Source organism: Corvus kubaryi, unplaced genomic scaffold, assembly GCF_017639235.1.
Source record: "Corvus kubaryi isolate FWS band 111438036 unplaced genomic scaffold, C.kubaryi_AGA036_p1.0 37391, whole genome shotgun sequence".
Classification (NCBI taxonomy): Eukaryota; Metazoa; Chordata; class Aves; order Passeriformes; family Corvidae; genus Corvus; species Corvus kubaryi.
In genome coordinates, this window is record NW_024581130.1 from 3,005,600 (window position 1) to 3,022,029 (window position 16,430).

General features: G+C 40.2%; 1 protein-coding gene across 8 annotated transcripts in view; it reads right to left on the bottom strand.

Moving 5' to 3' along the window:
- The window catches only part of ROBO1 (roundabout guidance receptor 1), a 699,448-nt gene that overhangs the window by 41,764 nt on the left and 641,254 nt on the right, over positions 1–16,430 (bottom strand). For all 8 annotated transcript variants that reach the window (XM_042037872.1, XM_042037877.1, XM_042037876.1 and 5 more), the window contains 8 exons: positions 15,841–16,046; positions 14,381–14,462; positions 14,044–14,212; positions 13,779–13,945; positions 10,600–10,721; positions 8,172–8,403; positions 6,794–6,915; positions 3,305–3,476 (listed from right to left, as the gene is read on the bottom strand). In XM_042037872.1, the coding sequence (XP_041893806.1) occupies positions 3,305–3,476; positions 6,794–6,915; positions 8,172–8,403; positions 10,600–10,721; positions 13,779–13,945; positions 14,044–14,212; positions 14,381–14,462; positions 15,841–16,046 (1,272 nt within the window). The remainder of the gene's footprint in view (positions 1–3,304; positions 3,477–6,793; positions 6,916–8,171; positions 8,404–10,599; positions 10,722–13,778; positions 13,946–14,043; positions 14,213–14,380; positions 14,463–15,840; positions 16,047–16,430) is intronic.

The following is a 16,430-nucleotide window of genomic DNA, read 5'->3' on the forward strand; positions in this document are numbered from 1 at the left end:
TTGTTTGCAGGCCACAAACAAAAATATCAACAAAAAAACCCATACAACTATCACACTCACAGTACCTTAAGGGCTGACAGAGTAATATCCTGCAGGCATGCTAGCTAGTTCACAAATCACATCTCCTAAATGAAGCAATTAGAATAATAAAGATTCAATGAGACTTTCTTGTGTTTTGTACACTTGAGACATCCACTGGTTGAATAATACACGCAACATTCACAGTAATTGTGCAGACATCTCCTAATAAGTAACTGCATACCATATATTCACACAAATTATGTGTTTAAGAGTAACATTAGCTGTAGTTGTGGGACTTCTCAGAGCTGGTACTGGAAACAAAGTACGTCACAACCTGTTCCAGTGTCACTCCTTATTTGTCAACAAGCATAGGTAATACTGCCAAGCTATCACAGGTAGTGTCCCATCACTCTACAAAAGCTAGGCTAGAGATCAGTGAAAAAATTGCTTGCTAATTCTCATCTTTCTGTACACAGAATTTTTGTAAACAATGTCTTTAAGTTACATGTTGTAACAAGAAAAAAAAAAGTTCTATTGAAATTGTATGATTTTGTTTCTCCACAGCACATTGTTGTAGGCATAATGTAATGAGCTTTGGTTAGGTCTCACAAAGTTTTTTTCCTTAACACCAAAGCTTTTGCAGTCTTTCTTTATGTAAAACATCATCTTTTCTTTTAAAACAAACAAACAAACAAACATACATACATTTTTTCAGTCCTTGGTATTCCACAGAAAGCTTTAAAAGGTCATTCAAAAAGCCAAGAGGCAAATTCAGAAGCTTCATGCAGGGTGTTTTAAGAAGACACATAATTTTTCAGTTGATCTCATGATTTTATGAATAACAAGCAAATTATTTCGTTGGCTTGTCCCTGGTGGCACGGGAAGTCTGGGGTACCACAGCTCACTGAGCTGCTTCGTGTCAGCAGAGACGTGGAAAATGAAAGAGCTTCGAGATTACAATTTGTACCTGTCTTTGTAACAGGTTAAGTGTGTGCACAGGGTCATTTATCACAGCTCAGCTGATGCGTGGGACTGCGATTGCACGCCTCAGCTCCCAGGGAATCCAATGTCTCCTGTCCTCCCCTCTCGCTCTGGAAGGCAGCCCCCGAAAGGTGAAGCTTCCTCCTGCCACACACCCGGCTGAGACTCTGCCCAGGCATGTCCCGTAGCCACAAACCTGCGAGCATCCTCACAGAGGAGACCCAGAGCCAGCCAGTCGCATGTTCTCGTATGAAAAACACATTATAAGGAGATAGATGCGGGATTGTACTGAAAAGTACTTGTTAAAAAAGGGAACCTCAGAATCACACTGTATATGCTGTGTCAGAAATGCTGTAGCTGGAAGCTGTCCCACAGTTCTTAGAGCACACACGTACCGGGTGTCAGGACTGTTTCAAACCTTCTACAGGGAGCATCCACAGTCCTCTTTCCTCCCCCTCCCTGGCCTCCCTTCCCTCCCTCTGTAACAATGTAATCTATTGCTGGTGAAAAGTGCCAATTGATGACATCAACAAATTAATTTTCTTTCCTCAGAAAGCTACCCAGAAAACTCTGCTCCACCCCCATGCTGGGAGCACTTCTAAGATCTAAGAATCTAATTCCTTGAGGGGGCTGGAGGAGAACTTGCATCACAGAGCAGAGCTGGATAATCTGCAGCCATTTTTCTACCTGGATGATTTTAGGTTGATCTGTACTACCAAAGAGTGCTACCTGTTAAATTTAAGCACTAATTTTCAGTAGCCTCCTGCAGTTGCTGAAAGGGTTGCAACACCATCTAGATACTTCTTTTTTCAGTTTCTTGTGGCATGGATCTCCACAGGACTCCTGTCTCCACATCTTTGCCATGTAACAACCAAATTATGGGATTTACTACAGTACACACAGATTTGGCCATTCCACTTACTTAGAGGCAAGCAGTGAAAGCAAACTCCAACCATGAGGAAATACGTGTATTCTACCAGACTTGCACATCTGAACACCTTTCAAGGTGTGGGATCACTTCTCGTTTTTATAATATAATGCCAATAAAGGCCAGGAACACAGAAGTGGGCAAAACCCTTACCCTGACAGTCTCATTTGTTTCTCTTTTCACTTAACAAAACCTTGAAGTTGTTATCATCAGACAAAAGGAGGAAAAAAAAGAGTGGTTATAGGGCCTCTGGCTTTGAACATTTGAAATTATCCTCATAAACCTCAGTAATGCAGCATTTTCAAAAGCTAAGTTATACAGAATAAACTTGATTTTGACCGGTTATAGAAAGCTGTGGATGGTGGGAGGAACAATCTAACAAATAACTACAGGGTTTTCCAGTAATAATTCCATATTAAAGAAATATCATACAAGCTGTGTGCAATTTTATTGTAAAATCTCCATCACTGTAATTGGGAATCATATACCTGTCAAATTTAAGTAAGATAAAGATGGCCTTTGTCTTAATACCTAAGGAAACGTACATGTAATTTTCCACATTAGTTGCTCTGTCTTGTTTCCACATGCTCTCAATTATAGATTTTTAAATACAACAAGTGAAATAAGAAGGTAGATCTACTAATGATACAGAGATAACGGGACATGAAGTCCAAAGCAACATGCTGAGCTTGCTTTCATAATTATATACTGTAATGATAAGGTATTTTGCTCCAGGCATACTAGTAAAGCAGCATATGACTATACTTAAAGCTACTTTAAATAATCTTCAGCTAGCCAACAGCAAAGACGCATTTTTCCCAGAAATATTCAGGAGCAATGTCCCTGGTCAGCATTTATGACAGAGATGTTTGGTGTAAATGACATTAGAAGGTTGAATTATAGTAAATCATTTGTGTACATCTTTTTTCCTGTACTCAGATTATTTACTAGCTTTCACACATAGTTGATATTTATTGTGCCTAATTTTAGGACACTTGTTTTTTGCATCAATAATGATAAAATCTGATCAAGACAAATTACATCCCTAAAGTGAATCAACACCTAGTGATTCATACTCCCCTCCAAGTTTTATTTCACCAGTCTTAAGGGTGAAAATTCACTTTGAAAAGTCAACAAATGAAAAGCACTGCTGAACTGGGAGATTGAAAAAAAAACCAACCCTGTGTTGTTTTAATCCCATCTTTAGAATGCAGTTCTAAGGCAAGTTTAAAACCAGAAATGCCAAATCCTGCTATTCCAGAGATCAAGTAACACTATCTATTTCACTTGCCTTGAAAGTATTTCTGGTGCCATAAAAGATGAACGTAAACAGAAATCACCCAAACCAATAGGCAGGATTACCAGGAAGCTTACCTAACTGGATAAACTGGGGATCGCTTTTCACTCCAGGTCCTGCCCCAGTGCTTGCTGCCACTTCCACACTGTACCGGATACCAGGAACGAGGGAGGGGATGACTACGGAGAAGGTGGTTCCATCCACTGTCTTGTTTATATGGTATCGACTTTCATTGCCAAGGCACCAGACCTGCAGGGAAGTAAATGCATGGTACATGTAAATGGTCAAAATTCAGTGCTGAAGGATGAGAAGAAGGACAGTTGGCACATTCTTTTCTCCTGGATAAAGAAATTTACACTTTGTCACTGTTCTAACATCTGCAGCCGTGGACTGCTGTCCTAGGCACTCTATGAATACTGACAAGGTACTTCTTGTTCCAAAGAGCAGCTCCAACTACTACCATTATTGATGAGTTTATCACAATTCATTTAGAGTTCAACAAGTGCTAACGAAACTACAAGCATTCATACCAGAGAAGAAATGAGGGAAGCCCCACAGCCAAGAACTATTCACATGAACAACAAAGTAAGAGCATTCAGTTAAATGAATTTGCAATTCTCTTCTTCAGGAATTGTGTGTCGCTCAAGTGCACAAGCAAATCTTTCATCACATGACACCCTAAGAGAACTGATGTCATGCTGGAATCCAAAAGGTTTTGGTTTTTCTTTTTTTTTTTTTAGATGGCAGCAAGAGGCAAATATGGAATGGTATGCTGTCTTCTAATTGAGACAACAGCATGACATCAGATCTCAGTTTTTGGTTGAGTCCAACATACAGGTCTAGTGACTTCAAATCACTACATTATATATTACATCAGTGACATTAAATGGCTGGGGGAAACAATATGATGAGATATCTTTATCTCTTTAGGCCTGAAGCATTGATGTGGCAAATGCTTTTAGGAGGATGGTTGAACTCCCAACTGCTATTTAAGGCGAGGTAGCAGCTAATCTACATCTGCTAAAAAAAACCATGAAGCTTTATTATTTCCTTTTTGTCCCCTTTTCACAAGAGTATTCCTCTACAAAGAACATTTATCCAGAAAGTTAAATGAGTTAAATTCAATACTTTATCTGTAAAGAAGCAAACTTGGCTGAGAACAACAGCGTATCTGAACCTGGGCTGATTGTACACAGGAGGGAAGATTTTGCTTTCAACATATGGAGCTCCTAAAAGATTTAGTACCCAGATAGCTGCTTTAATCCCTTGTGCAATTCCGCTGCTGTGGAGATTGCCAGGTGAGGGGGATAGACTTTCACATGTAGAACAATTGCTACAGGCCTTTCTGTGCAGCCCTTTCTGCCTGGACACTGGAAATTTTATCTCACCTTCAGGACATTGTAAAGACCCTCTTTCCTTCTCTGGATGCCAGACTGAAGCAAGGCTAGTGGGACACTGTGAGGATGTGAAATGTATTTTAAGTTCCTTTAAAATCGAATCCCAACACAGGATACACATAAGTGCTGCTGCAGAGCAGGTCAGAGCAAATGAAGAGAAACTCCTCTTTGTATTCTGATACTGTACAGAGACTGTTTCAATCTAGGAGTAAAACTATTACTAATACTGCTCTTGTATCCTAAAAGATGGTCATGAAAATGCTCTTATGTAAATAAGAACTTGATTAAGTGAGGAACAAAAGACTTAAATCTCCATTTTGATTTAGGTAATTTTCACAGAAATTAATACTGCCACCTTGTAAAATGCTGCATGTGCAAACAATGAAAACCATTTGTTTTGTACTTGTAATCATGAATTACTAATTCAGAAAAAAAGTTTTTGATCTTAGGCACTCAAGTGCATGGGGAAGTGCATGAAATGAGACTGTCAGGTTAAACATCAAGTTGTTCAGCACTTGCCCTCCTACATTTCATTGCATATATAAATAGGCAAGTGAAAATGAACATTTGGAAAATTATAAAAGAAGAATGAATTCACATTATAACAGGCACATAAGGAAGAATTAGTATAACGAGTTTCTAACTTTGTGTTAGGGCAAGAGAAAATTACTTATATGCTATGCATTTGAATTTCTGGGGGTTTGCGTGTGCTACTGACACTTCTTCAATTAAGACAGTACCCTTCTTCCTATTTATTTTATCCTTTAAAGTAGGTACACTCTTGCCTTTGATCTGGGGTGCTGAGAAAATAATGAACTGCCCCACATATGCATATCTTTTTATTCTTTATTTTCTAAGAGAAAACAGAAGATAGAAAAACAAAAATGAAAGAAAAAAGAGAAAATTTCACAAGACTTCCATTTGAATTTTTTTCTTGGTATTAGTTTTTAATCTCAAATCAGTAGTTCTGCATTTATTTCATTTTCTTGACAAAACCAGTAATTACATATAGCAACATGAGTAGGAATGGAATATATATTTTCACATATATATTTTTTATGTCTGTTTTCTGTCCATGGTGAAAAGCACAAAGGAAAATAAGGGCATCAGTGCAACAAATATAGATGCAAAAAGTGGCAGTGTGCCATCTGCTGCTACACAAGCACTACAAGGTGCTTGCTCCAGCACCTGGTAGCCTGTCACCTCAAAATCCTCGGAGGTGGGGTAGGGATTATATCCACTCAGAAATGTAAATTTCCTGACTTTTATCGTTGTGTCCTTGCAACTGTAACATTCCTCCGATTCAGTTTCTTACTGGAAATAATTCCATCTCTCCAGCTCAAGGTCTGTCTTTAAATGGAAAAACTTCCCAAGTATTTTTTTCCATTCAGCATTTTTTTCCATTTCAGCACAGGGGCTGAAACCAAAGTTCCTGCCTCTCCATGGCTACAAAGCTTACTTGATATCCACAACTAAACATTTAAAACATCTCTAGCTTGCTTAAGAAAATAAACGTCATTTACTTTGCTATGTAAATTATCACCAAAAAATTTGAACTGCAAACAGTCTATGTTCATAAATGAATAGCAAACAATAAATATTTTTAATGTACTTTCAATTTGTTAAAAATTAAACAACATAATGAGAACTGTGTTTGGAAGAAAAGAAAAATTTCTATGCACTAATAGATTTATTATCATAGAAGCACATTCTTGCCTTGAAAGTTTCCCATTTGTTTTAACTACCCAGTTACGCGTAATTTACTCAGATATTAACACTGTTAATTATTATCCCTGAGCTTTTCAACTCATTAAGCCTGTTTATATTTACTACCTACCTTGGCCAATGTCTTAAGAGTCACAAAATGGTTCTCCAACAGGTACGGTTCCCTCTCTCCTTGTGTGTGCATTTCCCAAGTTATAAAGAAGGCAAGGAGGGAGCTGTTTTAATTAAGTGTTGACCCCTTGCTTTGATTTATGGAGGCTATTTTAATTGCCTTCCACCACCTAGGCAGAATCACTAAATACGGAGTTTGATTCCAAGCAGTGATTTTTCTCTCCCATTTTCTCTGAGTAACCAGAAGATGGAGCCAAGCATCCACGAACAGCCCATCTCCTCACTACCTGGCCACGCTCCCTCTGCCAGGGGACCAAGCCATGGCAGCAGTACCTTATATTCTTGAACCATCCCGTTCTGGTTGTCCTCGGGGGGTGGCTGCCAGGTGACCACGATTGCTGTCCCGTTCCCATCGTTCTTAGTTACTGAAACACTCTGAGGTGGAGCGCTAGGAGCTGTTTGTTCAGAAAGAAAGACTGAATGGTTATGCTTGCCACACCCACAATAGAGTTTGTTTAAGTGGAAGATGGTTTCTGGGCTCTACAAATGCAATCTTTTATGCCTCACCCTTCACCGAGGGCAGTTTGTGCCCACAAGATAAAATGATACAGAAGGAAAATGTATAAACCAACAACCAGGCTCTGAGTTCTGCCGTAGTCCTGCTGCGCAGGCCAGGAAAAGTAACACTCCAAATTACACTTTCCAAGCTCAGACACCCATTACCTGCATGTCACAGTCCCAAGCACTGAGTTCCTCACTGCTCTCAAATCATCTCACCTAGGATCAACAGTTTTGAAAAATAAATCCTATAAATAGTCCCCTGATCTAGTTCCTCTAATGTGTAAAAAATAATGAGTAATACAAAAATTTTTAAAGTCAGGGCGAAATGTGTTAGTATTAACATATTTATAATAATAATTTATGTTTTGCATTTGAAATAGTCCTTCTAAAAAGTGGATGCTTAGCTGATGCTTAGGATGAATGCAGCTATGCACACCTTTTGAACCACTTGCAGCAATAAACTGGAGCTGCACAGCACTTCTAATGGAGAAGGAAGATAGAAAGGGGAAGGTTGCTCATCCTAGCAGAAGCACCAAAATCCCTATTCAGAGGCAGTGGCCACCTTGCATACTTGCCTGTGCAGCAACAAAAGAAGAGCTTTATGAACCTTGTCTTTTTAGCACATGTATGAGATGGAAATACATAATTTAGGCCACTATATCTGTTGCCCTCATTCATCTTTCCATTTGGTCTCGCTGATTGATCCAGATATAAAAGCCTTCTAAAAACCATGGTCTCCATTCCCCAGCTACACTGCTTTGATGATTTCTGTACTGTCTGCTATCTACTCAAGATAGTGATTAGCAAGTGCTTGAATCTGACAGAAGTCACTTGTGACCAGCCCATGAACTCAGCAGGGAGGAGTGCACACACTGCAGGGAAGATAAAAAAGCGGATTTCCCATTGTGTGTTGGAGGGATTTTTTGCACATCCTTCTCTCTCTGTCTCTCATGCCTGGCTCAGAATATTTACTTCTGTGTCACCAAACAATTCACATAATGATCAGTCCAACACAGCCTTCTCTGCCACAGATTGCTGCTCTCAAACAGCATGCACTTCAAACAAGATCAAATAATGAACATATCAGAGGGAAGCCGGCCAGGCTGCTACTTCAAAAAGGAAAGATGAAGACAGTCTAGCTCCTACTTGCCTTCTTCCAGGGTCTTTGCAAATTTCACTTCACTATCTGCTCCCTGAAACTCATTAAAGAAAGGGCGGGCCTTGATTTCGTAGTTTACACCTTTCTTCAGCTCCGGAATGATAACACTGTTTTTGGTTGGAGTCCTCACTTCAAAGATTAACCACTCTGATTCTCCATAAGATGCTGGTGTAGGCCGGTACAGAATTTTATATCCTTGAATATACTGGGATTGCTGATCCACCTGGCAAGACAGCAGAACACAGAACACATCCATAAACAGACAGGAACCAGGGGTGATGCCCGTGACACCGTGCACGGCTCCTGGACTATCCCTCATGTTATTCAAAGTAAACATCACTGCCAAAGCAGATAAAGGCTCCTTGCATTACAACAAATTACAGGCCTGATTCACAAGTGCATTAATCTCTTTGATGCTGGTAGAACTGTGCTGGTTTCCCTGAATTTAGGAAGGCATTAAAGGGGGATAACAGAGTTGTATAATATGCCCCAGCTCCATGAAATGAACAGTCTTTGTATCCATGGAGCAAAAGAGCTCAGCACAGGTCAGACTGCTGCCCACCTGAATCTGCACAGCAGGGCTGGGGGCACATGGGGAAAGGGAGATTTATAGTGCCACAGCTCAGGGTAATGAATATGGAGATCAAAGAGAGAGCCTGTCAACTCTCCTGACGTGTGGAAGCTTCCCAAAACCCGTGAAATGAGCACTGCTTCCTGCCTGCTTCTTTTTGGAGAAAGCAAATTGAGAGGGTGGCCAGCTGGCACTGTCTCCATTGCTGTGGCTGGGCTCTGTCAGAGGGCAGATCTCTCCAAAGACTTCCCCTACATCCACCCACTCAGTGGGAGGCTCTCTGCTGGAAAGAAAGGGCCAGGTTCCAGGAGGGAACATAAAACTCAGTACAGCAGCATGGATGAGACTTGGAAAAGTGGATCAAGCTGATGGCTCAATGGTCCGGAACACTTTGTTCAAACTAAGGCAATTTTATACCAAATATATGGAGAAAGAGATCTGAATGGAAACAAGGGCAGATCCAATATGTTTGCCTATAGCTGAAATAGAAAGCTACCTTATACAAGTGATCTGTTATGGAGCATTCACTATCCTTTTAACTACTGGTTTCAATTTCTGATGAATAAGGAAGCCCAATAGCAACCACAATAAAGTTTTTAAAATGCATCAGATTTTCCCTGTTTTCAAAAATCTCATACAGTGGTGTAGTAAAACCATGTGGTTGCAATTTTACTCCAAAGAGCAACACATTTCATTTTTAATAATCACATAAAGAATGCATGTGTTAGCTGAAACTGAGGTAATGCTTATTTTTGAAATTGCAGAGAAGCCACAGGCCACCCAAGAGACTGACAAAAGCTGCCTGTCTGAAAAGGTTGTTCTGTAAGTAAAGGTCAAAAAGAATTAGCAAGGAACCTCAAAGATGTTTTAATGTATTAGTTAAAACAGGAGATTGCCTGCTGCAGGTGGCCATACTGCAGGTGGGAGTGTAATCACTGTGCAACACAGCAGATATTATTGGTGTTCTTGCAGCATTGAGGAGCCCTGGTTGTGGATCAGGACTCCTTTGGGCTACGGCTCTTCTACAAAGTCAAAATGCCTTTTGTTCCTGTTCAAAATATTCTGCCATGGCATGGCAGGAGCTACAGCCCATGCTGTCCCACACTATCCCTGCCAATATACTGGAATGTTCAGATGGAAGTCACACAAAGACCTCAAAGCTCACTCCTTATGGCTTTATTTCTGTACGTGGCATAATTATATCCCCAACTTTTTCTTAATTCTGCATTCCATTTTAAAACTGATCTTTGAGTTATATTCCTCAATCCCTCATTTCCTCTGCTATATCCTCCACGTGGCCAAATTCCTGCTTTCCTGCTGCCAGAGCAACATCAATATCACATTGCCTTTTACATCTCTTCTCCCTGCACCACGTGTACTCAGCGCACGGTAGGAAAGGATAGGTTCAGATGAGGCTATCTGATTTGGGTGTGTTTGTCAGTGTGTCTGTAGGCTGGAGGTAACACTTTCAAACAGAATTATGCAGTATTTCTCTCTGCAGGTGACTGACAGACAGGGAATTGCCCATGTTATCTCATTAAGGGACTGATACACGTCCTACTGAAAACAGTGCAAAGGCTTCAAATGATATGACTTAGGAGGGCTTTGATCACTCCTTTAGCTTCCAGAGGAGGACTCTGAAACCCTCACCATATTGTAAACAGCACTCTCTATGGAGACAAAGATGGAGAAAATGGGACAAAATTTAATGAAGTAGAAAAGGAGAGCACAAGCAGCACTCTTCCCAGAGAAAACCATTTGCAATCATACAAACTACACAGCTTCTTAAAGTGTGTCCCCACTGCAGCCAAAGCAGTACATCCCAGCAGCACACAGATTTATACTCACAGTCCAATGAACTTCAATTGAGGAGGAAGAAAGGATAGTAGGGTTGTGCAGATGTAGCACCACGTCACCCAGCTCTCTCTGGACCTGCTTGTGATCCACACCTTGACTTGTTGGCGGAACATCTGCAACAATTTAAGATTCTATTCTCACAAGTACACACGATTGGTGAAATAAGTACATGTAAATACAAATGGGTATGTCAGAAAGTATGTGATGCTATCACTAATAAAGTTTACCCCAAGTACTTCCTAATCATGTAAGAAAAAAACACATGAAGTATTTTCTTGAGCAAATCACCAATGCTTAGGTAATACCAACTCAAGCCACTGCACTTCCTTTGACAGAGAGAAACATGAGGGTAATGAGCACAAAAAGACACACCACATTCATGGATTTGGTAAAGAGCTACAGCAGCATCTCTTTATTCTTTCCTGCTGGGAAGAGAAAATGTTCCGTTGCCCACTGCCCATTCCAAGAGACCAGGAAACCTATACAGAACAGGAAAAGCAGAAGCTGTATCTTTAGATAAATTCATGACAAACTTACTTGGAGTTACTACAAAATAACGTTAACAACTAGAGAAAAGAAAAATTAGTCATATGGCTGCAGCTTCTCTAATGGCAAGAGGCTTCTGTAAACGGGAGGCAGAGCACAGCTGAGGGCTGTCTGGATTGTCTGATATTTGGTCTATCCTATAGCTGGAAGGATTATTCATATGCATGAAGGGACAAATTCCTCTCAAAACACGCAATGGTACAATGAAAACACATAGTTTTTGCATATTGAGCCCTTGGAAAGCATTTAACTGAAATTGAATGACTGTCAGATGTGTAAAATTTACAGGGTAATCACTAAGAGGGCATCTAAAACATGTACTGTGGAAAGCAGAGTAACATAGTTTCTGGTTTGAGTTCACATCTCAACTCCTTGATCACTTCATTTTAAACAAATACCATGCTGACTATGGCTAAAATGCTATGACTGGAAATTCATGAAAAGTACTTGTAGTGATTTCTGCTGAGGTTAATGTGTAGTCAGTGAGTGACAAATCTGGATTCTTAGCAAGCAACATCAGTAAAAACAAAACCAAAAAAAAAGCCTCTACTGTGTCCCTGCTATATCCTCATGCAGTATGTTCTGCAAACAGTCCACAGTCACAGTATTTCCCTCCTCCCAAAGTTTGAAAGCATTAAAGATAAAAACTTCTGTTTGGGAGCATTGCCTAAATATCACCCTGCTCAGAACAGGGAACAGTAACAGGAAAGCCAGTGGAATACTTAGTTCTAGCTTTGCTAGTCAAAAAAGATGAGTCATCCACAAAAAAAAAATCAAACTATTCCCAGGCTCAGCCACTTGTACATCTGTGCTATACAATGACACTTGTGCTCTCTTGTTTAAGCTCCAAGCTTCCAAGACAGGGACTGTCAGTGAAAACACCTAAGAATGTGGTTGTTAATGTTTGTAAAGTGCAAAGATGAAGGCAGTAGGAAGGCAGTACTGAAGGGATGAAGGCACTGAAGGTAGTAACCTACATTCATCTTCGTTCGTGGACTGAACATGCATTTAGGACTACACCACCCTCTAGACAAAAGTGAACTGGGAAATTGTTGCTTAGAGAGACCACAACTTAAACAAAAATGAAATGGTATTGGAAGAGGAGTAGAACTGCTTTAAAGAACTTGACACTTGATTACATTTCCTACGATTGGAGAAAATTTTATGTGTTAGTTGTTATTGTCACTGATGTATTATGTGGCTCCTGGGTTTTCAGCTCTACTAGGTGCCCAGAGAACAGTGAAGCTTTTCCACGTCATTATAAACCATTCAGTTGAGTGAACAGAACATTTACTGTTACTCAGAATCAGCTCAGTAATCAGTTAGTTTGGGACAGACACAATACCTCTTCTCATCTCCAAAAATGAAACTACACTACATGAGAAACAGGCTCGTGCAGTTCTATTCCCAGAAATCAGGAATCACTAAAAAGTTACTAAATCTTTCCTTGGTAGCAGACTTGGGAACCTGCACAATCCTGATTTTCCATGGGGCTGTGACTCTGCTGTCTATACATATCCACTGAAATTGTCACCCATCAGGAGAAATGCATAATACCAAAAGACAGCAATGTGAAACTGGTCACTCCCCAGGGGAGATAAGACAGACTTGCTTTCAGACCAACTACACAAAACATGAGAAGTCACCAAAGAAAAACGCTTTGTTTCCTTTAGACAACTTCCTTTCAAAAACCAACATGTTCTTAGTTGTGCAAACAAAGAAACAAACATACAACACAGACACTCTTAATAAGCCAGTGGGTCAATTTCTCCAGTAAGTAGGAAGATCAGAAAAACAAACAAACAAAAAAAAAATACGATCTCTATCACTTTTCTTTGAAAAAGAGTGTGTCTAGTTTTCCCCTTCTTAAGAATCTAAGCTCTTCTACTGGAAAAATGCAGGCTTCAGAGCTGCAATGCATTATTCCCTGTACATCACCCTAAGCATCATTTATTGGCTAGAGTGAACACAAAGATAGCTTTAATTTTACGTAGCTGGACTCAGCCCATAGCTGGACTTCAGTCACAGCTGGAGTCAGTGGATGACTCCTTCATTCACTTCTACCCAGACTTTTCTCCCACTTGGCTGTGTGTAAGCACTGCTTTCTACCCTGTTTTACTTCCAACAGTTGTACTATGGAAATACGTCTAACATACTGCCAAAACATCTTTACAGGTTCATGATGCCAAATTTCTTCAAATTTTCAACTTTCCTCTTTCCTAATACAGCAGAAATCAACTTAGTTTACATGCTGTTTCTCCCCCTGTCTCAGTCTTAAGCCTTATTTGATTCACTGGACATAGTAATAACATTTCCATGGAATTTGAGGATTTGTGTGGGAACTCAAAAAAACCAGGGATTACCTTGGTTGCTAGCAAGAGCTATTCTGCAAGTTGGAACTATCTTTGGATAAGAGATACTAGAGTTCCCTTAGGCAATGCAACATGCTGTCAGAGTCTGTGTTATAGAGAAATACAAGTTTTAACTCTGTATTTTATGTAGTATATATTATAGCCAGGCTAGGTAGACAGTCCAAAGCTACCAGAATTCCTGCATCTGGTATTGCTTAGCCAACTTGTGACAGCTGCTGTGGACACCCAAAATGTTCAGTATCAAGAAGTTACCTTGAGTTTTCACTGGATCAGATATTTGGCTTGGGTCGCTCAGCCCGTACGCATTGGCTGCTCTCACAAGGAAGAGATAAATTGCATTTGGTTTTAGCCCTTTAACTGCAAAACTCTCCGTTTTCACATTTTCAGCTACAGTTTGCCAGCTGCTCCCTGATGCATGGCTAGAGATAAAACACACAACAGCAGGTTAGCATGTGGTTCTTTAGCAACGCATTACACGTAAAGATACAGACAGCAAGATCACACAAGACTCATATACCTGAAGGCCTCAATTATGTAAGAGGTTGGTGTTGCACCTGAATTCAAATTAGGTTGCCATGACAACGTTACTGTATTTCTGCTGACATCTGTAACCTCGGGCTTTGATGGAGCACTAGGAATCAAGTTTGGGTCAGTGGGTCTTGGTGGCTGCACTGGGACTCCAAACTCTAACAAAAGGAGAGAGAAATGCTGAGTATGGACAGGAAGCAGCTGTCAGCTAAATGCTGCTCATATCTGCACCGGCAATTTATGACAGAGTCAGATAACTTCTGCATTTCAATTGCTGTTTTTTCTTCATGTACTTTCTCCACAGAGAGGAACCCTAATGGATTTACCTTGAACCTCTATGTATGCACTCCATGTCGCTTCTCCACTCGGGGTTGAAGCAATGCAGGTGTACCGGCCGGTGTCGCCCAGCTGAACGGGAGAGGAGAAGAATAAATATTTGCAACAATCAGGCACTCAGGGTGCTAGAGAAGTAATTATGGCTCTTTGTGTTCCCCCATGAATATGGATAAATGTATTAGCCCGCAAAAACTTCGCACCAGAAACTTCTTCCATTAGAAGTTACGATTTTGACAAAACAAAAATGGGTATTTATTTCTGAGCAGCCACAAAATAAATGCTGCAGATTCTAATTTAATATTAACTAATCTGTGATGAGCAAACTGAAGGCCATTTCCTGTAGCATTTATTCCTTACTCTGCAGAGGTCCTAACAAAGAAATTGAGAAGGAACTCAGATGACAAGACCTCATGCAACTGTCAACCTTCTACATAAATAATGCCAGTGGATTTATCGGGACTGGAGCACCGGAGAACATGTCATCCTTAAAGCAAAGCTTAAATATTGCAGAGGGTACATATGGGGCTCCCTGTGTTAGTATAAATTTCACTCTGCAGCAGACCCGAAAAAGAATCTCCATATGCTATCCTCATCCAGTTCTGAATGTTTGATTATTTGTCCATATGTGACTTAATCACATTTCAAAAGAGTTTCTTTTTTTGCTCCCAAAAAAGAAACGCTATCCTCCTCAGGTCCCAGCCTCAGCAGACAAACTGAATGGAAGTGATCAAAAATCAGAGGTTCTAAGCCAGTCTAACTTGTAATTGGCAGCAGGACAACTCAAGGGAATGTGGTAAAGTGATGTATTCAGCCTAATTTAAAACAAACTTACTACATTTCAAACCACAGATAAGATAGCAGAGAACAGCCAGGATGCTACAACTTCACATTTTAGAACATTTTAGACCGTGCAATGCATGACTAGCAGCAATACTGGCCAGGTACTATAACTCCCTGAGGAAGCCAGGTATTTGACAGGTGGTTAACCATTTTAAGCTTTGTTACACTGTATTAGTGAGCATGTTTAAACACTGAAAACTCCTCTGAAAAAGCTGTGTACAGGGCTCTATTACTGCATATGCTAAACAAAGGTTTTCTTTAACAACATTTGAATTAACTACATCATTTTAATCTATTAGTGCTAAAGCCCAAATAATGTAATGATTTGTCTTACTGAAATATTCCCCTTCATGTTTTAAGTACCAAGTAATTCCCTTAATTAATACCTCTAAAGAGCATTTTTCCTTATGAAATCAGAAATAATGTGCCCTAGGCAGGTGTTACACATAAAGAATATACTATCTGAAAACATGAAGTATCAAATATTTTAGTACATTTATGTAACATTTCATTAATTCTAAATGTAGGGTTTACTACATCAGAAATGCCTGGAGGTGAAGGCACAAACTGAAACAACCAACCAGAAAACCCATTTGCCAGTTCAGGCTACCTTGGCATATCGGATCTGCAGTGCTCCTGTCTCCAGCTGCTTGATGCGAGAGTCTTGGGTAGAAATGAGGATCCCATCCTTCTTCCAGAGGATAGTGGGCATTAAAGTGCCTGTGGCCACACAGTTCAGTACTAAAGTACCATCTACAGCTACAGTCTGATTCACAGGACCCTGCCGAATGACAGGGGGAGGCCGGTCTGCAATCACTGCCAGGAGGAACAACAGGAAAGACATTTCTGAAACTGGAAGCAATTTTCTAATCATCTAAGCAACAGCAGTTGCTCGAGGCTTTGAAACAAACTAAAAATAATTAAACAAGTAATTAAAGTGGGAGGCATGCATTATTCAGGGCAGGGTGCATTATAATGATGCGCAGCTACGGAAGTTTAAAATGATACACAACACAGTATTTTCAGAACAGAGAAGTATTGCATATTATACACTGGTATCCTCCAGGCATTCTCCAAGCCCAATGTCTTTATGAAGCGATAATGGGAAAAGAAAGGACTTCCCAGATTCTTTGGCAAGGCACAGACTTCACCTTTTCCACCTTTTACCACTGGCAGGCCTGTATAACACAGCTCATACTT